At 36.8% G+C, this 24,481-nt stretch overlaps 1 protein-coding gene across 1 annotated transcript in view; it reads right to left on the bottom strand.

Moving 5' to 3' along the window:
* The window catches only part of USH2A (usherin), a 725,654-nt gene that overhangs the window by 666,909 nt on the left and 34,264 nt on the right, over window positions 1-24,481 (bottom strand). The window contains exon 3 of the mRNA XM_015077386.3: window positions 1,101-1,233. Within this exon, the coding sequence (XP_014932872.3) occupies window positions 1,101-1,233 (133 nt within the window). The remainder of the gene's footprint in view (window positions 1-1,100; window positions 1,234-24,481) is intronic.

Genomic DNA, 24,481 nt, shown 5'->3' with positions numbered 1-24,481 from the left:
AAATAATTGTTCCATTTTTAAAGTGTAGGCAATTTATAAACCATTGTGCTAATTATTTCAAGTTAATCCTAAATTCAATTTCTGGGTTTTGTTTTCAGGATGCAGTATATATTCTTTTAAACCTCTATGGCCTGTTTTAGGATGGGAAGATATGAATACCATAAATCTAGCTTATTAGTGTTGAATATTAAATTTCAGTTTCTATTTAATATTCTAAACCCTACTTTAAAATCCAAACAAAAAAAAAGATTGAGAAAATATAGTTTATCACATATTGTTCTTATGTAAATATTGATCAGGGGCACCAGGTGGCTCAGTTGGTTAAGCTTCTGACTCTTGATCTGGGCTCAAATCATGATCTCATGGTTTCCTGAGATCAAGCCCCATGTCAGGCTCTCCACTGACAGTGCAGAGCCTGCTTGGGATTCTCTCTCTCCCCGTCTCTCTGCTCTTCCCCTGCTCATGCTTGCATGTGCGCTCTCTCTCTCAAAATAAATAAACGTTTAAAAGAAAAAGAAAAAAGAAATATACTTGATCATAATAGGTACATCTTAATTTTAAAGTTTCCCTAGTATAGTGGGTTGAAAAGTGCCCTCCAAAAGGTGCGTCCCCCCGGAATCTGTGACTGTGACCATATTTGCAAATAGGGTCTTTGCATACGTAATTAAGGATCTGGAGAGGAAGGCATATAGGATCAGGGTGGGCCTTACATCTAACCACAAGCTCTCTTAGAAGAGAAGAGAAGGGAACAGAACACAGACGAGAGGGTCATGTGAACCTGGAGGCTAAGGGGGCTGTGCAGCCACAAGCCAAGGAACGCTGAGGACTACTGGAAGCCAAGAGAAAGAGAGACATAGAACCAATCAGAACCTCCAGAGAAAACCAACCCTGCGAACCCCTGATTTCAGACTTATGGGCTCTAGAACTGTAAGAGGAGGATAAATGTCTGCTTTATTAAGCTCCTACCCAGTTCTGCTCATTTGTTGCAGCAGTGCTAAGAAACAAATACACCTAGATATTTAAAACAATTATTTTTGACACTTTCTTGAGCAATCTGGTAATTAGACAAAATAAGTAATTTTCTGAAGTCAGAATCTTACCATTTAAACTCTGTCCTATTTGTGTAGTACCAGAGGCAAAATCTATAATTGAACCACTTAGAGTCCTTGCATCAAATGCTGTATTATCTTCCTCCAAACCATTGATGAAGAAACTGATTTTTGTCTGATGCACCTGCAAGAAATTATCACCATTATTATTTAATTACATAACCTTGCATTTTATCATAACTACATTTCAGCAGTCTTTCTCAAGTTAATTTCCTACTTCACTACTTTCTTCAGTTGGAAACACTGAAAACAATTTATCTTAATGGCTCAGTGATATATCTGTATGTTTATAGATCTAGATATGAACCTACATATTATAGTTTTGTGCTGTGATTTGTACCATGGTATTTAGAGATATGCATAATTTTTCGTCCCGTATATTTAGCAGCACTGACTGCTATGCCTTCATAATTTTTTGAAAATATGCTATTTCTTTATATACTAGTTAAATTTGTTATAACAATAATTGGCAAAAACAGAATTCAATACAAAAGGTAGAAATATTCAAAACTAAGTATGCCAAAAATGTATAACCTGTGGATAGAATTTAAGTTGCTAATACAAAATACTTCCTGTAAACATTTCCTGTATTAGTATTGGTACCATAGTTGATGATTTTCAGCCGTACTTCCCCAATACAGAATATAAAAATTTGACAAGAATATTCTAGCCTAATTATTCAGACAACTTACCAACTCTCTACATCAGGGATCAACAAACTTTTTCTGTAAACAGTCAGAGGATAAATATTGTCTATTTGCAAACCAAGTGATTTGATTTTGTGTTCCAAGTGGTCCAGGTCACAACTGCTCAACTCTGCTATTGTAATAGGAAAGCAGCCAGAGACAATACATATGTGAGTTAGCATGGATGTGTTCCAGTGAAACTTTATAAAAACATTTGACCAACCAGATTTGTTCCTGGGTTGTGGCTAGATGACCCCTCAATTATATCCTAATTGTAGAATGATAAAGTTATGAAATTTTGTTTCTGTGCAGTGACCCCTGAAGAGCCAACTCAAACCGTTCTGCAGACAACCTCATGGATGGGATTTATACAAAACTGTCAATGATTGCACGTATTTCTGAATAAAATGATCAGCCATTTGACATCAATGTTAGCCTCTACAAACAGTTCTGTTCAAGTGCTTTTAACTTGAATGCAAAAGGAATCATTGGTGCTCTAGCAAAGGAGCTGAAATGGCAAACAAAACACGAGGATGGGGGTGGGGGTAGCGGAAGGAGAGAGAAAGAGAAATATGTCATCTTGCAGGTGAAAGGTTAGATGCTAACATTTTAATTAAAAATATATCCAATCATAGCATTCAAATGCTATCCTATTAAGACTTCCTCACAATTGATGAAAATAACCATTCCCCAACATCTTTAGAACGTTATATGAGTGACTGTCTTAAGAACTGTTTTCAACAGCCCTCTCTCTCCAAACAAACCAACCAATCAACCCACCCTGACAGTTAACAACATAATTACTTGGGAATAGTAATTCTTCACAAAGTTATCCAACATGGCTTTTCTCCATACTATTTAATCTGCTTTTATTAAAAACCAGGTACTTCCTTAACTCCACTGACCCCATGTTACATTTTACTTAATTATAAAACATAGCCTTGACATAAAGAACTAAAAACACACGCCAACTCCTTGTGGGCCTGCATATATACCTCTCTTCTGGGCAGTAGGGCTGCATTTTTTTTTTGCAGCCCATTTTTTACAGCCTGTTACTGTCATTTGGTGTTTGACTGTTATCATTATAAAAGATACAGGCTTTTCTACTTTGTTATTTGTAGCATTATCTCATGTTTTACAACATCTTTGCGCAACATGCAGGCACATGAAATATAACTAGTGAAAAGTTCTCGATGGTATTAATGCATAAAAAAGAATGTGGTTCCATCTCTACTGTCTTTACCCAGCCAAAAGCTGATGAACAGCCAATTTTCCTTTATCACATTAGCACAGCCATGAGGGAAACACATTTGTTCTACTCAGCTACACTAAAGATACTATTACCAATCTAACATATACATGTTTTATATCAGCAGTATTCTCAGAGCATGAGAGAGCCAACAATATATTAACACTAGCATGACAGTTTATTTAAGAAAAGAAAATTGTCTCTGTAGAGGGACAGAAGTTAGAAATGTATGGCTAAATCTCAGTGTCACTGGTCTAATAAAGGTAATAATTCTTAGGCTTTCTTTATAGCAGGTAACACTCCTGTGACAGTTCTGTCATATCATTCAAATAAAAATGTTGTCTTTTACAAGTTTAAGTGCACCTTTATTTTGAGTCAGATAGAAAGCATGTTTTTGATTTTCTATATTCACTGTATTATATCTGTAGTCAAGAGTTCAGGACCTTCTCTTTTTTATCAACTCATCGCATATTTGCTTAGGAGAAGGATTCAGTGTCACTTGCAGTGAATTCTGGAAGGATGTTTTCACTTTGTTGGTACTTACAAAATGATTAATGATGATCTCAAGCCACTCTCTTCTGTTGTCCCCTCCCCTATCAACCACCTTTCTATAAATAAGATTAAATCTTCTTTGGTGTTCTGTACCATGTTTTATATTCCAAGATTCCTTTAACTATTTTGCAATTCTGGTCTGGGGCCCCATCACACCAGAACTGTGAAGACGAGGGTAGCGCTTTGCAATAGCTCATTCTGATGATCCCCTTGCCAGTTATCTGGAGGAATAGGAATATGTGTGGTGGAATTTCTAATTTGTGAAAAAGAAAGCCTTCTGCTGAAGTAGACTTCACACCTATCTCATTTTCCACCCCTCGAGAATTGGAAGAGTTTGTACATGTTTATTGGTGTGGCATGAAGGAATGAATTGGCAAAGCCAGTGGCAGCTGGAGAAAGGCCTTAAATCCCCTCATAAGAGATTTAAAAAAACACACCGGAAAGAAGATAGAGGGGAGCAGGTCATTCTCACCCCTTCATTTTCTCAGGGCTTCATATTTTATTTTAATTAACTTTTTGGCCAAATTCATGTCCCTGTGATAGTCTGTACTCACTCCTTTGAGCACAAGAGTGTATCAGATTATTTTTTTAGGTAGAATACCTGATCATTGTCTTGCTTGAGCAGAGAAGTGTATAATTCCAGGAAGTCACACAATAGCTGAGAAGCTACCAAGAAAAAAAATACAATCAAGTCCACCTGGACAGGTGTGTCTTAATTGTCAATCATCTGGTCCACTGAAATGCCAAATCTTTGTTGCTTTTCTATTCCTGCTGGCTACCAAAAATCCAAAGAAACTCCCAACTCAGGCTGGGAAGTAGGCAGAACACCTGCACTAATTTCCTCAGCGGAGAAATACTTTCCTTGCTGCCTCTATCTTTCTAATTTCAATTTAATTCAATAAAGCCTGAACCCAGTACTCAAAGTGCCCCTATACATTATACCAAAAAAATAAAGTCACCACCCTTTCTCTCAAGGACCTTGTATGTATGACTAATTTTAATGCACTAGTGTGTGCATCACTATAAACAATGATGGTTGTTTTTAAGTTCTGACTCAGTGCAGTGAAGAAAGTGCTGTCCATTTCAAAGAGTTGCTTTGAGAAGTTAGGTCTTAATCCATTCACATATGATATATATATGATTCTGGACCTTTTCTTTGGTACTTGTCTTTTCAAAACCATCAAACAGGCCTCCCAGAAATACCACTTTCATTCTCTTAAAGGGTTTCATTTTGAAGCAATTTTTTTTTCCCTCTGAGACAGATCTAGCACATATGAGAGTGTGCACACACATGAGCCGGGGAGGGGCAAAGGGAAAGGGAGACAATCTTAAGCAGGCTCCACACCCAGCACAGAATTCAATGCAGAGCTCAAACTCATGAACTGTAAGATCATGGCCTGAGCCGAAATCAAGAGTCAGATACTTAACCAACTGACCCACATTGGGGCCCCTAAAACAAAACTATTTTAAGAATTTTGAATGGGGGTGCCTGGGTGGCTCAGTCGGTTAAGCATCTGACTTAGCTCAGGTCATGACCTCATGGTCCATAAGTTTGAGCCCCACGTCGGGTTCTGTGCTGACAGCTCAGAGCGGGGAGCCTACTTCAGATTCTGTCTCCCCTCTCTCTGCCCCTCCCCCACTCATGCTCTTTCTTTCACTCAAAAATAAACTTTAAAAAATTAAAAAGAATTTAGAATAATACTTTTGTAGATTTAATAGAAAGTGATTTGGCAACATATCTTGAATTCAAATTCACCCTCAAAAAATAATGATGGATGATACAAATATAAAGATCATCATTTTGAATACTAAAAAAATCAAACAAAAAAAATACTGGGATATGAATCTGAAGGGAAAACTTTGTGGAGGAAATATGTCTTGGACTTTCTGAAATAGAAATTTCCCTGAAATAGAATTTCTATTTCTAGGTTAAACAAGGCTTTGCAAAAAGGATTCTACTATTCCATCTATAATTTTTTAAGCATAAGGAAGGCAATTTATTCTAAAAATTCCATAAGATTATTTTTAAATATCACATGTACAGGGGGTGCCTGGGTGGCTCAGTGAGTTAAGCGACCAACTCTTGACTTCAGCTCAGGTCATAATCTCATGATTCGTGAGATGGAGCCCCACATCAGGCTCTGCACTAATATTGCGGAGTCTGCTTAGGATTCTCTCCCTCTCTACCCCTCCCCCACTTGTGTGCAAGTGCGTGTGTGCACGCATACTCCCGTACTCTCTCTCTCTCTCTAAACAAACAAACTTTAAAAATAAAAAATGGGGCACCTGGGTGGCTCAGTCATTTAAGCATCCGACTTCAGCTCAGGTCATGATCTCACGGTTTGCGGGTTTGAGTCCGGCATCAGGCTCTGTGCTGACAGCTCAGAGCCTGGAGCCTGCTTCGGATTCTGTGTCTCCCTTTCTCTCTGCCCCTCCCCTGCTCGCACTCTGTCTCTCTCAAAAATAAACATTAAAAAAATTAAAAGTAAATAAAAGGTATCACACATATGTTTTATTCCCTTACCTAAGCACATGTGGAATGTCCCTCTTGCTTACTATCTGAAACCAAAGTTCTTCTGAGGTTTTCTTACTCATCCCATCCCAATTTTATTTCTAACTAATTACCAACAGTCAATCTCATCTAATCGGAGAGGTCTCCTCCCTATCTTATGATCACACAATGCTTGTTTCTATCTCTGTGCTCTGTTCAAGCTATTTTGTATGGGAATAACCTTGCTACTTCCTTTCATCTCCCTAAATTTTTAGTGTTTTTCCAAATATACCTCAAGTCCTGTATCTTCCAATAACCCTTTACCAACTATTTCAGTACTATAAAAGTGTGCACATATAGAAAAATTAGCAAATTGGGCATTAAAATTTTTATATGTATTTTTCCTTTTTATCCTTACAACAATCCAACGAAGGTTTATTACCTCTATTTTAAAAATTATCACAAATAATTATTTAAAAAGAATCACAGAGAATTGAAAACAAAAAGGTTACATTATTCAAGGTCACATAGAAGGTTGACTGATTCCATGGACTGTTTTAACCAATTTTTGTTAGTCCGTTACACCCAGTTAGCATTTTGAAGTTACAGCCATCTCTGGTGTCAGAGCCATCCATGAGTCTCTCTGCTGTAAGTCCACACAGTGAGGATTCCAGCTTTACGTCAAACATCTCCCACAATACGAAGGGTAACGACCCCTATGAACTACATAATCACTTGTCATTTTCCTGACACTGTGCTGAATGTATATACTCATGTTACTTGTTCAGTTCTCAGACTGTCTTTCTGCAGTGGTCCCACCCCCAAAATGAGGACACGGAAGTGTTTTGTTTATTTTTGAGAGAGACAGAGCAAGAGCAGGGGAGGGGCAGAGAGAGAGGGAGACAAAGAATCCGAAGCAGGCTCCAGGCTCTGAGCCGTCAGCCCAGAGCCTGACGCGGGGCTCAAACTCACAAACCACAAGATCCTGACCTGAGCAGAAGTCGGACGCTCAACCGCCTGAGCCACCCAGGTGCCCCAGAGGACACAGAAGTTTAACTGTGGACTTGGGGAACCCTTTCATCTTTGAACAACTTTTACCAATATAAATGATTAAACTGAAAAATATCTCCTTATAACTTCAATTCATAAGGCCCAGCTCTAACTATTGATGTCACCCCAAAGAAATCCAATCCCTTCTCCATGTGGAAGCTCACAGACGTAAAAGAAAGATGTCGTTTTTCTCCTAAATCTTCTTCAGGATAAATGTCTTTCGTTTACGTGGTGTTCTCAATACGACATGGTTTGGGGTCTCTCTCTTCTTAAAATGTGGCTCCAGAAATACTACAATCTCTACTTGTGATTTGGCTTGCCAAATTGAAACAGGATTATCACCTTAATATAATCCAAAATTGCACGCTAGATTTTTGCCAATGGCATCACACAGCTAAAACTGACAAATTATCAAGTTGAACTCACTTTTCACTAAAATACTAAGTCTTTTCTTTTTTACATCTCTGCCTAAAGCACCTCCACCCCATCCTGTGTATGTGCAGTTAGTTTCATGGACCCACGGACAGAAATTTATATTTATCCATGTTATGTTTCATCTTGTTAGATTCAGCCCATTGCTCTAGGCTGTCAAAATCTTTTTGGACGCTATGTCTGTCATCAATGTATTTACCATCTTCCAAGATTTGTGTCATTTGCAAATTTGATGAGCATGCCCTACGTGCTGGGCAGAAGCTCAATAAATACTAATTGATTGATTGTCTAATTGATACTCCAAAAATAAAACCACCAATCTACACTGCTACAATTCTAAGCAGTAAAGACACCATTTTCCAACAGATAAATGTGTCATACAAGGATTCATCACCTTTACAGAGTGACCTTGTTTACTAACATGAGTTTTTATATGATTATAAATACTCTAGTCTATCAAATATTCCCTATTAAGCTGCATTTATACAAACTATGAATAAAAGAGTTGAGGCAATTATTCAGGGAAGGTTGATTTGGCACAAATTAGTCACTTGGGCTGCCCTCGAAAATTAGGAATGTGCGTGTGTTCCCATTACTGGTTTGATTCAGTGAATAACTGCTTATGTTTTCATTCCCTTTGACCAGATAAAAGATGCTACAGGGAAATAACTTCATACACAGATAATTTTTTCAAAGATTTTTCTTGTTTTTGTTTCCACTTTTCATTTTCCATGAGCTCGTATGTTTTATTTCAACGTTTACGCCTCTCCTGGCCTCTTCTCCCGTCCACCCATCTTCCTATCCCTTCTCCTCCTGTCCCTGTCCCCTGTGCATACACACTTTCATTTTCTTTCCTCTGAGTAACCCAGACAAGCCAGGCCCTTGAAGTGATCTATGCCTAAATGTATTAAATGTATTACATTATCACTCTAGGTATGACGCTTTCGATTTGCTAGTCTCCCCTTCGTGTCTATTGAAGCTCTCTGTATACTACAACCTCACACAAACAAGCCTCCAATTTACTCCATCTCTAAAAATTTAACATAGGAATGTCAGTAGTTGTCTTGATCCTATCTTGACTGGATATGAAACTCTTATGGCCACTTCTTCCCAAACTATTAAACTACTCTCCTTCTATCTTAAAAAAAAAAAAAAAAAAAAAAAAAAAAAGCAATTAGTTTACACAGAGATGTGATGGAAAATCTGCCAATGGTCTGATTTATTGTTGATTTCCTGGGGAATGGGGATAGAGCCAGCCCATTTTCTGTAGATACTGCCTAGGAACATTTCACGCACAATTCCACATTTAAGAATGCTTTTGGCGTACAGATGATCACAGTATTTTACACGCTCAATTATCTCAGTATCTCATTGGTTCCCTTTTCTCTTTTATCTATACAAAACAGATGATTTCCAGAAAATAACTAGAATTATCTGTAAAACATTTTAGTAACCTTTTCAGTATTTTATACCCCAAAATCTATTTGTTATAACTATAATTACCTCTCCTTAAAAGTCAACTTCTTTTGTCTTTCATGGTTAGGAAGGAGACTACTCATCACATGTTTCATTAAAATCCACAGCTTTTTTGAAAATGTTTCTATCATTTGAATATTTAATAAGTACATTATGATACGCAAAGTGTTATGCTACACATAAGGGATATATAAAACACAGATCTTTTCTACAAGGAATTTACAATCTGTAATGGAAATGGGCCTATAAAAATACTTGCAATGCAAGGTGGCAAATGCAGGAAAGTAAATATGAATAAAGTGTGTAGGGACAAAGATGAGAAACAGAGATATAATTTTAGAATTCTGCTCCTCCAACAACATTTCCCTCTGTCCCACGACAGTGGTATTACTCAAATGAGTTGTCTATATTTGCTTTGTCTGGTTTCTCTTTCCTCATTCTCTCTATAATGTAGCTCAATTAGTATTTTGTTTTCAATATTTTAAAAAAAACTATCTCAAAATAATAGGTAAGATGCAAGAAGAGTGTAATATAGTTTTCTGAAACATCTGAGGTTAAATTGCTGACATACCACATTATCCCTGAGTACTACAGTACATTTATTATTTAAAAACAAAGACATTCTACATAACCATAGTGCAATCATCAAAATAAGAAAATTAACATTAACATATCCCTACCATCCTATCTTCAGACACCATTCAAGTTTTGCCAATTGTTCCAAAAATGTCCTGTACAGATAAAAATAAATAAATCCAGTCCAGAATCACACGTTGCATTTAGTTGTCATGATTCATAGGACCCCTCTGACCTGGAACAATTCTTCCATCTTTCCTTGGCTTTTATGATCTTAACACTGTTCAAGACTATAGTCTAGTTACTTTGTACATTGCCTCTCAATTTGGGTTTGCCTGATGTTTTCTCATGGTTAGATACAGATGACTCAGGGATCATTGCATCTTATCGTGTATTACATAATTTCTATTTGTTCCATTATTGATGATAACTTTAATCATTTGAATGAGCTGGTATCTGTCAAGCTTCTCCACTGTAAAAATACAAAATTTCCCTTTGCAATTAAAAAGCATTTTTGACCTCATATTGAGACTGTATAAATATCCTGTTTATAATTAAATTTTCATTATTTACATTTATTTCTATCTGTGTAGACTCATGAATCTGTATGTTATTCAGTGGGATATAATACTCTCAACATGCATTTCAAAGCTCAAATTGTTCCACGTTGAGACGGTAGAGGCCCCATCAACATGGATTCTATATTAAACTGACACATCCTCATAATTCTTTGAATATCCCCTTGCTTTCTCACACGAGATACTCCAGGATCATCTTTACTACCCTGCCTTGGACTCAGCCATTTCTCCAAGAAATTCTGCTTTAAGATGAGTGACTTTGAGGAGCCAAGACCACTGCTAAGCTATACTCATGCTGTTTGGATGTTATTTTCCCAGGCCCTTCCTCTTCCTGTCAGTGGATAGAGTTATGGAATATGAAGATAGACAGAAACATGGATAGACACTGGATATACACACTTATACATTTACATCTATAGTATTTCTACATCTATGTATATATGCACACACACACATATGAAATAAGATTATATTGATGAAATCAACTCTAATCTAACACTCTAGGATTCATTCTAATTTTCTCTCTTTCCATATTTGTAACTCCCATCTCTGAAAGGGAGAAACCCGCCACTCCTTATCCTCAGGATGTATATGTATTTGATGAATTCTCCTGTACATAACTAATATCTAGTTGTCATGGCACCCCTGCCCCAAAGACACATCTTTATCACACCCAGGTCTTGATATCTGTGCCTAGGTCCTTAAAGAGAGCTTGAGAGCCACTCAAGCTCTAATACTCCAACATTTTTATGCCTGTCACATCATCACAACTCCCTTATCATGGTCACCAATGATTTCCATGAGGCTAAAAACAAATAGTACGTTCCAAGTTTTCATCTTATTTGAACCATCAGCATTTGACAGAGCGGATCACTCCCTCCTCCTTGAACCACATATGTCATTTGGCTACAAGTACATCAAGCTCTCATAATTCTCCTCTTATCCCTCAGGCTGATCTTCTCGGCCTCCTTTGCTTGGATCCCCTTCTTGGACCTATAAATATAGAAGTCCCCCAACATTCAGTCCTTGCTCCTCTTCTTCTGACACATATAAGTAGTTCCTTGATAATATCATCTTATCTCAATGTTGTAAATAGCATCATTAGGTTGATTACTCCTAAGTGATTAGCTGTATCTCAGACTTCTGATCTAGATCCCTACATCTATCTTTCTATTCAGCATCTCTTCTTGGAAGTCTATTAGACATTTCAAACATAAATATTCCAAAATAGAGCTCTGCTCTTATGTCCCAACCTTCTTCTTCAACAGCCTTCCCCCACATTGGAACACTGCAACTCTTTTCTTCCAGTTGTTCAACGCCAAATCCTGGGAGTCCTCTTTGACTCCTCTCTTTCCCTCATGCCTCGCAACTATTCCAGCAAAGCCAGCAAATCCAGAGGTTCTACTTCTAAAATACATCCCGAATCCACTCAATGCTCATCACTTTTCCTGCTGCAACTGTGGCCCAAGCCACCACCAGCCCTCCCCTAGACTTTTACAGTGGCCTCCCAATTACCTCCCAACAGGCCTCTCAGATTTGGTACATGTTCCCCTTCAGTATACTCTCAAGACAGCAGTCCAAGGATTCTTGCTAAACAAAAGCGAATCGTGTCACTCATTTGCAAAAAACACCTTCAATGAATTTTTACCCTGTGTAAAAGTTAAAGTCCTACAAAGCCCTACCCAATCTGGCCCCTTGTTACTTCTGACTTATTTCCTATTAGTATATTCCTGTGCTCTCTGTTGAAGCTACACTTCCCTCCTCAAACATTCCAGGAATTTATTTCCCTCAGTCTCTGTATTTTCTTTTCTCTCTACTTACCATTATTCCTACAGACAACTGCTGGCTCATTTCCTCATCTTTTTCAGATGTTTCCTCAAATGTCATTTTAGCAAACCTTTCCTAGCTACCCTATGTAGAACTGGAGCTCTGAATCCTTCCTAACCCCCTTCCTATATGATCATTCTCTTTATCTATACCTAACTTGCATATCTTATTTACTTTTCTTTTTATTATCAGTCTCCTTTCTAAGCCTATAATATAAACTCTGTGACAGGAGGTTCCGTTTTGTTCACTGCTGTTCCCTCATTCTCCACAACACTAACTAGCAACTATTGGGTACCCATTAAATTTTAATTAAATGAATGAAGCTTCCTCTAAACTAACTCTTGAAGGATTAATAGCAGTTAGCAAAGTACTCAGTGGTAGAGAATAGGTAAGAAGGGAGTTGTAGGAGGAAAAAAACACAACAAACAAAAAACTTGAAAGAGCCTTAAAAGTTACCCCCAGCTTTCCATTTATGCTGATCAATCTCCATTCTTCACATTTCTCCTTTTAATGTGGTGAATTTAAAACCACCTTCCTCACTTTTCCTCACATATGTTCCAGCTTTTAAAATATCTTTAAATTGTAATGTTAAAGTTGCAAATCGTTAAGTCAAATTATGCTTGAAAGAGGATGATAAAAATGGTGAACATTAGATTTCTGTTTATACTTTCAGGGAATAAGCCAAAGCCCTGCCAGGAGATGTGTTCTCACTCCTGACCCAAAGTGAGGAGGGCCATCAATCAAACCCTCAACATGTGGACAGATGTATAGGAAATCATTTCTGTGTACACTCCAAAACTAAACTTCATGCCAGTACTCAATTGACATCTTAAAGATCCCGAGCAGTAATTTGTAAGCTGAAATGGAGTCCTGTCATATGAATGAAACAGAGGTAAAAATGCCCACTTACACTATGCACAAGTTAGCCCTACTAAAATCTTCAACAAGGGTAGACTAGTCCATCAAATCATGAATGGATTAGTTATTAGTTTTACATTCTTCAACTACATGCTATTTCAAAAGTGCCACCTGTCTTCCAGGCTTTCTGTGTTCTCTTAGATTTTTTTTAGCACCTCCAGTGGTACTGAGCAAAATTTATTAAGACTAAGCCTCATAAACGAAATGAAGAAGAGTCATTTGGGGGCAATGGAAAAATAGGAAGGTCTTTTAAGTACTGTATCATGAAATCTGATGTGAATGGCTTTGCCTTTAAAGACATTCTAGAATGAGAATGAGGCCTTCAGAGTGACCCTTGTTTAAAGGTGGTGCTCTCTGCCCTGAAGCTGGTGAGAGAGTAATTGTCTAAGCAGTTTTTTCCTCCATCAGTAATGGAGAAGCACGCACATTTAATTGGGTTGAGACAAAAATAATGACACCAGCAAATAGGCATTCTTTTAAGGTAAGGATTGTATCAGCCCTAAAAACAAAAGTAGCTATTTATGGATCAAATGCAGGACATTCAGCAGTTTCTCTTACCCCCTTGATGACGACGACGATGACAACAACAACATGGAGATAATATCATCCATTTGGGCAAAATAAATGTATATTTTTATTACCATCTGAAGAACCTCATATTAGTCATTGGATTACCAGATTCAGAGAGCACTCTTGAAAATCATATTCATTTTGTCTTTTTATAATTCATATTTATTGAGTTCAATTCTTACATATTTCTTCCAAAGCCATTTTCCCCTAAGGAAGCAGCAGCTGTCAAAAAAATCTGTAAATTTGGTGGGGTTGTGTATTTAGAATAGATCATCTCTTTTTGAAAAGCCTAGATTAGCCTTCTCCAAAGACTGGCAGACTTCAGAAGTATGAGGCCCAGGATGAAGACTGCATTAGGAGGAAATATCTGCATGGTGATTTTACTTATTAAAAAGATAAATGAGGTTATAACTGTTTTCAGTATATGTTTAGAAAGGGTGAATCAAGAATAAAGGTGGATGTTAAAAGGGAAAAGAATTAAAAGGTAAGGGTGAGAATGATGAGGCTTCTAACATCTACTATAGAAAATCTCAACCTAATATCCAATGTCTCTCACATAATACTTGTGTCCAAGATATTTGTCTGAGGCTTTGAATCTCTTAATACCTGTACCGGTGGATATTTGTAGAAATAAGTAGTTTACCTCCACTTTCTTCAAATTTGCCTTTGAATTATAACATTTAAATACTCGATTTAAGTTGAGATTTTTGGACCTGAGACTTTTTACTAGCATAGGTTGTAGGGATGAAGGATTGTAGGATCTGCTCAGTCTTTATTTTTATGGAGATCTCAGCTTATATATTGCCACCATGGAGAGACCTTTAATGCCCAAGCAGGCCCAAATAATCACCCAATAACTTGCTGTCATGTTACCCTATTGTAATTATTTGGATGCTACCTTTCTCTCAATATATTTCTTGTTTAGTGTTCTTTTCTCCCCCACCATCCCTCAACAGATGCATGTGCACATGCACGCACACACACATACACAGTTCACGTGAGCTCTGATCATTTCACTGCACTCGTCCTAGCTCAAGGCCTTTTTGACTTAAAGACATTTCCTTTCGAGACTCTAACATAACTTTTTCTATCCATGATTTTTCCCCCATCCATTCTCTTTCATCTCTGATACTCCTATTGTGTGGGGGTGGTGGGGGTGTTGGATCTGTCTGTGGACATGATCACCTTCACTCTAGACTGGATCCGATCATTTGAAGTAAGTTTAGGTCTGCAATACAACTCCTTTTCCTGGCACAGGGACTCCCTTTCATCCAAGTGGCAACAGTCTGCCTTCTTATGGCCTAGAACCTGCGTGCTGTGCTCGACGCTGAGGTCAAATGTCTCCACTGCCGGATGACAGCTGTCCCACGCTGTCACCCCAAGTGCGGTTTGCCAAGTCATGTCCCTGGCCCTCTGTTCGATCAGCTTACTTACACAACCCACAACACAGTACTTTCCTCTGTCCCAACTCTTCCCTCCTATGTGTATTTTGGGTTGTGCTTTCTTTTGCCAATCTAATCTCATCTGCTTTCTACTTTCATTGATTCCTAAAACAAATGTCATGATAATTGTATTCCTTTCTATACCTTACAGTAGTAACATTTTTGATCAGCTGCTGTTACATTTGAGTGACCTAAAATTGTAAATCCCTTTCTTAGAGAAAAAAAAAAAAAAACAAACAGCAAGGACCTGATAAACTCACTGTAAGAAATGAATATAGGTACTGCCTAAGTACCTTATTCGTAATGCACTTGAGATCTTCTCAAAATTTCACTTTACCATTAGGCTTTCACACTACTCAGAATCAGTGTCTAAGTCATTTATACCATTAGACCAGCTAGATGACAGCAAGTTGTCAACAGAATTCTCAAGGATTTCTCTGAGGAACTAGAGACTTACAAGGGGGAGAAAGTGTCATTCCATCTGAATCCAACCATTACACCAATTGACCTGAAAGCTAGAAAGGTTCTATTTCTCTGAGGAAAATAAAACAATTGGAAAGCTTGAGTATCCAATCAAACAAATTACATTTACCTCCCTGGAGGACTACACCACTTGTGCTCTAACCAGAGTTTAGAAGGAATATATATTTTAATGGACAAGCTTAGCACAGGATACTGCAAAGGAACAGAAAACAGAATTAATAAAACTGATATATAATTGAACCAAGAAGCCACGGAGGTATAAAACTCAATCTTACTTGAAATAACATTTTATACAAACTTAAATCTAAGCACTGTCATTTAAAACTAGGTATTTATGGAATTAAGGGGGAAACTGGTAAGAATCCCAGTTTTATTTTGGATTTTCATTAATGATCTGTAAGAGGAATTAGTCTGTTAATGAAATCCACAGATGACACTAAATTGATAGGTATTGCAAAAAAGTCACTGAGAAACAACATAAAATAAAATGTAAGAGGTTAGATATTGGGCAGGATCTGAGTATGAGATTCACTCTATTTAAATGGAAGGTCATTCCGAACACACATTTTAAATAACATCTCTTTCCAAGTAGCTGAAAATGTATGTGTGTTACTATCACTACCTTGTGTTTACTGGGAAGGAACACTGTTCCAGACACCAGGGAGAATACAGAGCCAGAATCATGAAAAAATCAGAGGTCAGAAATGTCAAATGCAGAAGGAAAAAAAAAAGTTCTAGGGAATGTGAGAGAAAGCCAGTGTCTGTGTCGTTTTTTCCTTCATACAAGTTAAGATAAAATGTGTTAGTTTGAGGGAAATTCCACTTATCCTCTGTGTTGTAACAGCTAGAAAAGGCTCAATATGAGCACATTTGTGGAGAGACAAGGAGATCATTGAATTCATCAAGAGACAAAATATGAGAGAAAGAAACAAAATCACTAGTTTACTCACAGTTGTTTAACTGACAGGAGAAAGAACTAAGCCATACAATCATCATCATTGGGAAACTACAAAGTGATCACTATCATGAAAAGGACAGTTTTGTTCTGGATAAAGAAAGAGAATTTGTACATAATTTGGAAAAGTTACAAATGGTCATTCATCACTTAAAAAATATCTTGAGCTTTTCATTCCATCCCATTTTCTTAATAATATCATCATTCTTTACCAAAATCACCCAACTTCCTTTTTTAATATATTTATTTTTATTACACATCAACCATGCAACAGATGTTTTGCTGTTCTTGACACCTAGAAATGAGTAAGGTACTTGTCTTCAATAAACTCAAACCCAACCTAATGCAAAATCTACCTACGAATACCTAATAAAATCTACCTGTATGAAAACTATCATACAACCAATGTTTTTAAAAAAAGCCATGGTAAAGGAGCAGATAGGAGAAAAGGGGAGAGAGTATTGCAGTGTTTTTGTTTTGTTTTGTTTTATAAAAGAAGTTGCATTTGTGATGGTCACTGAAATATGTCTACAAAAGAACTGGGGGTTAAGAGGAAGAAGAAAGGTAAAAGGCAAAAGAAACTGAGTAAAGACAGGATGAAGAACTTTGAGGCAGACCATGAAGTACACGGATTTCAGAGACTCAGAACTGGTTAAAGCTCAAGGGACACAGGACAATGAGGCTACCAATGTACAGCCCAGCAAATGTTGAATAGTCTTGAAAGCTTTGCTAAGAAAAGAAGAATTCATTCTCTGGAGTATAAGCAATGGTGAACATGCAGTTTCTTTAAACAAAAGAGGTATGTAACCACATTTGTATTTTAGAAAGAAAATACTTTTCCCTACAGAGGTTGTTTTGGAGACAGGAGTAACTGAAAATACTGGGGGGGGGCGGGAATGGGAAGTGGGTAGGGGATATTTATAAATGGGTTGCAATGCACAAAAGTTAAGGGAGTCTCTTTCATCCTTCCAGCTCTTAGTTGCAAGCCATGTTGTAAAAGGCACTCAAAACTTTCCTGCTTTTCATCTTTACTGCTCCTCTAATCTCTAGGTTATCAATGAATCCCTCTCAGTTTCCCATTAATTTTTCTCAGAAATTTCTCCTTGCATTTTCTCTTGCTACATATTCAATTGATTAACACTTCTCATCTGTATTATTGTCCTATTTTCCAAATCTCTTTATTCTAATACTGGACAACATCATCTTGCATTCACTCACTCATTCAAAAAATAATTCTTGAGAAATGACCATACTCAGACAAGATGCCATGGTCTAGTGGAGGGTACAAATAAAGAACACTGAGCTACTTTGTACAAAGGAGAGAATACCAGGTATAGAGGATTCCAGAAGGCATACATTTGTTATGTCTATGAATGTAATAGGATACAATTTAGAGAAGATAAAAATATAAATATAAGAAACACTTGTAAAACTAATGTCAACTCAGTACAGACCTTGGTTATAAGGAAAAGTCATAAGACTTATCACTTACAATACCTAAATTTAGTTTTCCTAAGCTATAAAATAATGGAGTATAAAGTAATGACAATGCCATTTTTGTCAGCCAAAAAAACACCAATATGGAATCCATTTTTAACAATTTAGTTTCCATTTCTTGTTTCACAATTTAGTATTGTATAGCTGACCTGAAGGAAAACGTCTTCAATATAGACCAAATTTGTTCACATGGAACATTCCATGCAAATTAAAGTAGCCAAGACCAAAATTGTGGGATTTGGGTCATTTTCTTCAGATGCTGAACATTTTTTAATTATTAGACAAGAAGATTTAGGGTATAAAAGTTGCTTTAATATAGTGCATAGTCTCCAGGTGGGCCAAAATGCTTTACAAATTAATGAGGTAGATATTGGCTGTGTAGTGACTTCAGTAGGCAAACACAGAATCTATTAAGTACTCAATAATACCCTTTACAGATCCTCAAACATTAAAATCTATTTTAAAGCAACATTTCCAAAATGTGTCACAGGGTCTTTAATGCCCTGCGCCACCAGAGACAGAAATAAAGGACCTTATTTTAACATTTAACCTGAAAGGACATTTTAACCCGCCCTCCCTCTTTCTTCCCTTCCCCCATTATTACACTGTCTGCATTAGGTATGAGGCAAAATTCTGGTATGGGAATTCAACTCAAATATCTCATTGAATAGCATCAGGCTCTCTTGACCTTCTAACCTTCTCTTTTGTCCGAACCTCCTGAGAATCAAGCATGTCACACAGTAACTAGCTTCCCCTTGAATAGCATTATTGGAAAGGGAGGAAAAAGTCCTTGCCCAGGACCGACTACATTCTGCCATGATCCAGTTAGCTAGCTATTTAAAGTGAAAAACAACAAACGTCTACAAATTTAACTCAGTGAGTTTAATTATAACCATTATCCTCTCTTTCTCAAAAAAAAAAAAATCTAGCCTTCATGTAAGACAAGGATGTCCAACTTGAGAAGTCAGTGACACAACTGGATGGCAAGGAATAACACTTTATCTACAAATGGGATTGTTTTAATGTTTTCCCTTCTTGAGTGCAGCTTTAAGGCAATATGTAAGGATCTCTTCCTTCAGAGTCTTATCCTTCACTGAAAATCCACTAATTTTGCAGGTTTTGGTTACGCTGCTTTTTGGTGACTGGCATCAATAACCAACGAACTTTGTTTCTGTAGTTTTGCAGTTTTTCAAAAATTCTTTTCCATTCTTTGGATTTTAAGATGTTGACTTAAAATGGAAATTGCAGACGCACAAAGGAATTAAGATTCAGAAGATGAATTTTTCTTGTGAACATAGTGAACAAGAAAACATATCACTTTTAACATAAAAGCAGCTTTCTACACATGTCATGAGGCATTTGCACAGGTCCTTGTTCTCAGTCAGACCCAAATGCAAATGCTATGTTAACAGAGAGAGAAATCAAAGAATGACATTGGAGGACAAGCCAGAGCTACAATTTATCTGCATAACACTCGACAGTCCAATGGCAACTTCTAAGCTGCTGACACTACTCGCTGAAGCTCCTGCCAAGGAAACTCCTGCTGCTTTTTCTGTGAGGAAATTCCTGCACTGTGTAACTTATTATGCAAGTCTTTCCCTGTCTCCCAATAGATATTCTTCAAACAATCAAAGGGGTATTGAAACTACTGTATTTAAAGGCAAATCGATTTTAATTTTATATGATATATTTTCATAAAGCTATAGGTAATTGCAGTACAAGGAGAAGAATAGAAAAAGTAGTGGCAGAAACAGAAGAAAACAATTAAAAGGAACCGAGGGCCCCTTTCTTGAGCATCGAGTGCAATGAGAAGACGGAAAGCCTCTGGGATGAAACTGACCAGCTTGTAATTGACTGCTTTCATATAAAAATCTATGAATCCCGCCTTCCCACTCTACCAGTTCCCGCTATATAGGAATAATATTGGGACCAGGGCACCTGGGTGGCTCAGTCGCTTAAGCAGCTAACTCTTGGTTTTGGCAGAGGTCATGATCTCTCAGTTTCATGGGTTCAAGCCCTGCATTGGGCTCTGCACTGAGAGCTCAGAGCCTGCTTGAGGTTCTCTCTCTCCCTCTCTCTATTCCCCTCCCCCACTCATGGTGTCTCTGTCTCTCAAAATTATTAAGTAAACTTTTAAAAAAGTGAATAATATTGGGACCAAGTAAATAAATGAAATCTTCTGCACACCAAAGTTGTAAACAAATGAATGTTATCATTTATTTATCTCCTGGTGTTTTGAAACTCAGCTGATATTTACAATGTAGAAGAAAGACAAATGACTTTTTAAAGGAAGTAAGGAATTAGTCCTTCTATGATAAAAGTCTTGGTCCAGGTTAACCCCACATAATTCTACCAAGACATTATAATTCTTCACATCCAACTACTTACATAGCCTTTCTTCAAGGAATAAATTTACTAACCAGGATATTTCTAAATATAGTAAAACAATTTTTAAATCTGGAATTTTATATGTAAGCAGGAGTAAATTCTTAATCTGATATTAACTTCTTAACCTATTTTCTTTTCTCCACTATATACTCTCCATTAATTTCTAAAAGAGATTTACATGCTGACAAGATTTATAGCTAATGGAGCAGAAAGTAAGTGCACCCCTTAAATAATTGACCTATTTTCTTCAATACAAATATGAGTCACATCCCTAATGAGGAATGTATGATATCTCTAAAGGCACTAGAGTCTTGCCTCAAACACACTTTTATTGACCAGAGAACAGGTTTTCTACACACCATCCCTCCAGAGCCACTGGAGATGATTTAGTTTTTATTTTAAAATATAGACAAGCATTTCCACCAATGCTCAGGTATTGGGTGGACAAAATAATAGTGACTTACATTTACATCTTGCTTCTCAACTGTCAGGACATTTACTAGCTGTCAGTAAAAGAGAAAAATACAAAATTGACTGTCAGCTTTAAAAAAGAGTAAGAAAGCGAAAGTATAGCAGGAAATGTGGAGGAAATAATTTTGAAAAATATTTTACCTACTTCAGCATGAGTTTTTCTCCTGTGTGAGATGTCTAACTACATAATTTGAATTGTTTGATGTGTTAAAATCGCAGATTCTAGAAAAGATGGAAATGCAGGAGTACAACATGTTTGCTTTGCAATCACTGTTTCCAAGCTAGGTTGAAGCTGCTGCAAACACAGCTGCCATTCACCTAGTTAAATAAAGGGATTCCAGAGCTTTGCGGTGTTATTTGTATAGAACAGGAGACTTAGGCTCAGATTATTAGATCTATGTGTCCCTTATATTTCCCAGTCAGAATCTTAATGAATTTAGCTGAAAAGTTGAGAATGTAATAACCACAGTGGAGAATGAATTCACGTCATCCTTGTACCTTTTCCCAAACAAAACCCCCCAAGTCTTACTTATTTTCCCACCCTAAATATTCAGAAATGGCAGCAAACTTTTCATTTTACGGTATGCTGGATTATATGTATTTTATAGTTCAATGAAAATATTTTAGTTATGTTACTTAAATTATATGCCTTTTAAAGAGAAAAATATTCTCAAAGTGGTATCCACTTAGGTACTTTCTGTACCTAAGCTTTGAAGAGAACTCATGGGCCCAAATATCAAAAAATAAAGGAATAAGGACATGACAAATGAATGTGGATGTATTTTCTTGATTTTCATAATCACACACCAAATGAAGATGAAGATTTGAAGTTTATTAAAGATGGAAGAATTCTCCTGTCGTGGGGGAGTTTTCCTGCTATCGGTTTGCAGTTGCTCATCAAGGAGACCCTTTAAAATCCTTCATTACTCATCTGATTTAATGAAATTAAAACTGGATGAGCAGAAGTTATTTTTCTTAAAATGATGGAATCGTTACAGCACTCTGTCCAGAGATAACAAGTGGATGGACGAGAACATCAGCTGGGAATATATTTAAATATAGATTTACACATGCAGTATTAGGGAAGGTAAAAACAGGATATGAAATAAACATTAGGCATCAACTCTAAGCTCACTGTCAAGAGTACGCCCAGGCTTCTAACCACAGAGTTCAGCTGAAGGTAACTATCTGTCAAATGTAATCTGTGCGAGTGAATATGCTTAAGCTGGTGCTATGAATCAACCAAAATTGCTTTGGTCTTATTGACATTCAATTGCAAGAAGTTGCAGCTCATCCAGTCCAATAGACAGTCTGACAACACCAAGAGTGCTTCCGGTGACAGAAAGCTTTAAATATAGATGCAACTATCATCAAAATACACATGGAACTAAACTTTATGATCCTTCAGAGCATCTTTTGAAATTGGTCAGTCAGTCATCAACTGGTCAGAGACGCCCCCAAGATCTCATCTCATTGCTCTAACAGCTGCCAGTTTGCTCCGTTAACAAACCATTATTAATCTTTTTTAAAAAAATAATGAAGATAGATTTGATTGACAGGTGAAGTCCTCCTGGATTAGTAGAAGAGTTTCTGTTGCATTGTGCTTAACCCCACTTCTTCATGCCGCAGATCTGCCTTTTATCTTTTCTACCATTTGAGACTTGCCCCCAATACATCTTAATAAATAATAACCAGGCATGCATGAAGAAATCCAGAGGGTCAATTTTAGACAATGCCTTGCAGATATTTTTTGACAGGTATTGAGTTTGCATGAGCACTGCATTATACCAACAAGAGAACTAAGGTGAGTGAGGTTAAATGACTTGCTTAAAGTTGTTTCCCCTTGGGCACTGTGACCTCTCAAGCAGATTCCGTGGTGCCCATCTGCTTTTGTTCCTGGTCTTAATCCTATATTGAACAAGCTTTCTATCTATTCTTTTTCTGTCTGTGCATATTCTCAACCAAGAAAAATATGTTGAGTTTCAAACTGTTTGTGACACTTTACTCACCCCTGTGAAATATCCTCCCTTTGTGCCTCAGTGGTCTCATCTGTACCTTCCACATTGGGTGGCTCATAAAATGATACATTTACAACCTTTGATCCAGCAAGAACTCAGTGGACATAGATGAGTTTATTGATATATTTTAATTTTTAAACATTATATAATTACTGCTCTGTCCCTCAAAGAGCTTACTAAGAGAAATTGCACTGTTAAGGATGAGTCTTTATAGGATATAAAGACAAGTGCATAACTTTCTCCATTATATACATAAAGAAACCAATCCAGAATGTAGCAGTTTCCTGAACTCTCATGCTAGTCTCTTCTTTAGCAACCTGCTACTTCTCGGGGGGAATCTCTATTACTTCCCTCAAGATCTGCCTTAAACTATGAAGCTACATGAAAATAAATGGTGATACAATGTTAGCTTTCTTTATTAAGGGAAAGGATAAAGGGGAAAGGATAGAAAAAATTAATATTATAGCAAAATTTTTGGAGGGCATTGGTTGGGTTTGTGTTTTATCTATTTTCTAAGTATTCTAAAATTTGAGTTCTAGAAGTTTTATGACTTTTTAAATATCATTTTATTCAAAAATTATCTTCCAAAAATGTCAACCCCACCTCACAATGATTTGTTTCTATTCTCCTTCTTGAGGATAGAGGGCATGCATTCACTTTTTTCAGTAACCTCAAGACCTCTTAAAAATATTGTGTATATAGTAGATATTTAGGGTCTTTTATATTCATGAAGGTAAAATGCTTTAAAGCAAGAGGATTTGACTGTTTACCAGGCAGATGGCCATAAGGGTTCTTTGCTACCTATTACATATAGTAACAGAAGACATATTTGTCAATCCTGACTTTAACACATGCTCTTTCATAACACATACTATGGACTTGCTCTAATAAGCTACTGTTGTGTCATCAAAGAATATTGAGCCACAAAAGCCCTTCCTACATATGGTAAAAAAGAAAATTTCCTTGATCACTTTATTTTCATAATTTTAAAAAATTAGGGCTCCTGGGTGGCTCAGTAGGTTAAGCCTCCAAATCTCGATTTCAGTTCAGGTCATGATTCCGCAGTTCCTGGGATTGTGAAACCCTGCTTGGGATTCTCTGTCTCTCGCTCTCTGCCCCTCCCCCACTTGCGTGCTCTCTCTCTCTCTTTCTCCCTCCTTCCCTCAAATATACTTTTAAAAACTTATCTTCCAATAAATAAATATCTTCCAACAAATATTTACATTGAAAATTGAATCAATTTATAAAAATACTAAAATAAATATCTAAAACAAAGGTGAGACTTTAACAAGAATTCAATAAATTTTATAAGTCAAACAACTTGCATTCTAGGGGCTGACAGACCACAATGAATAGAATTTGACATCTTAAGGTTTATTTTTTCTAAGTGTTTTAAACCACTGGTTATTTTCTACATGCCTTTTTATTTCTTTTTGGTCAAAAATCTTACTGTTGATGTATTCATTTTCTCATACAGAGAATGTCAGTCAGAAATATTAATAGATTAAAATATTTATAAAACATTGAAAATTAAAAAGGATGATACAGGTCTTCTGATTCCAACAAAGGTGGGGTAAGCCAACATCAGCCTGTCTCTCCCTGGTAACTGCAACCAAAAACTTTGAATAAAATACAAAATGCAACTACCTGAGTGTTCTGAAAAATGAACCAAAGCAAAAAGATTGTGGAAGGAAGTCAAAACCTGGATAATTA

The sequence above is a fragment of the Acinonyx jubatus genome, chromosome E4 (assembly GCF_027475565.1).
Source record: "Acinonyx jubatus isolate Ajub_Pintada_27869175 chromosome E4, VMU_Ajub_asm_v1.0, whole genome shotgun sequence".
Classification (NCBI taxonomy): Eukaryota; Metazoa; Chordata; class Mammalia; order Carnivora; family Felidae; genus Acinonyx; species Acinonyx jubatus.
The sequence above is the reverse complement of the archived record's forward strand: the minus strand, read 5'-3'. Positions and strand labels throughout refer to the sequence as shown.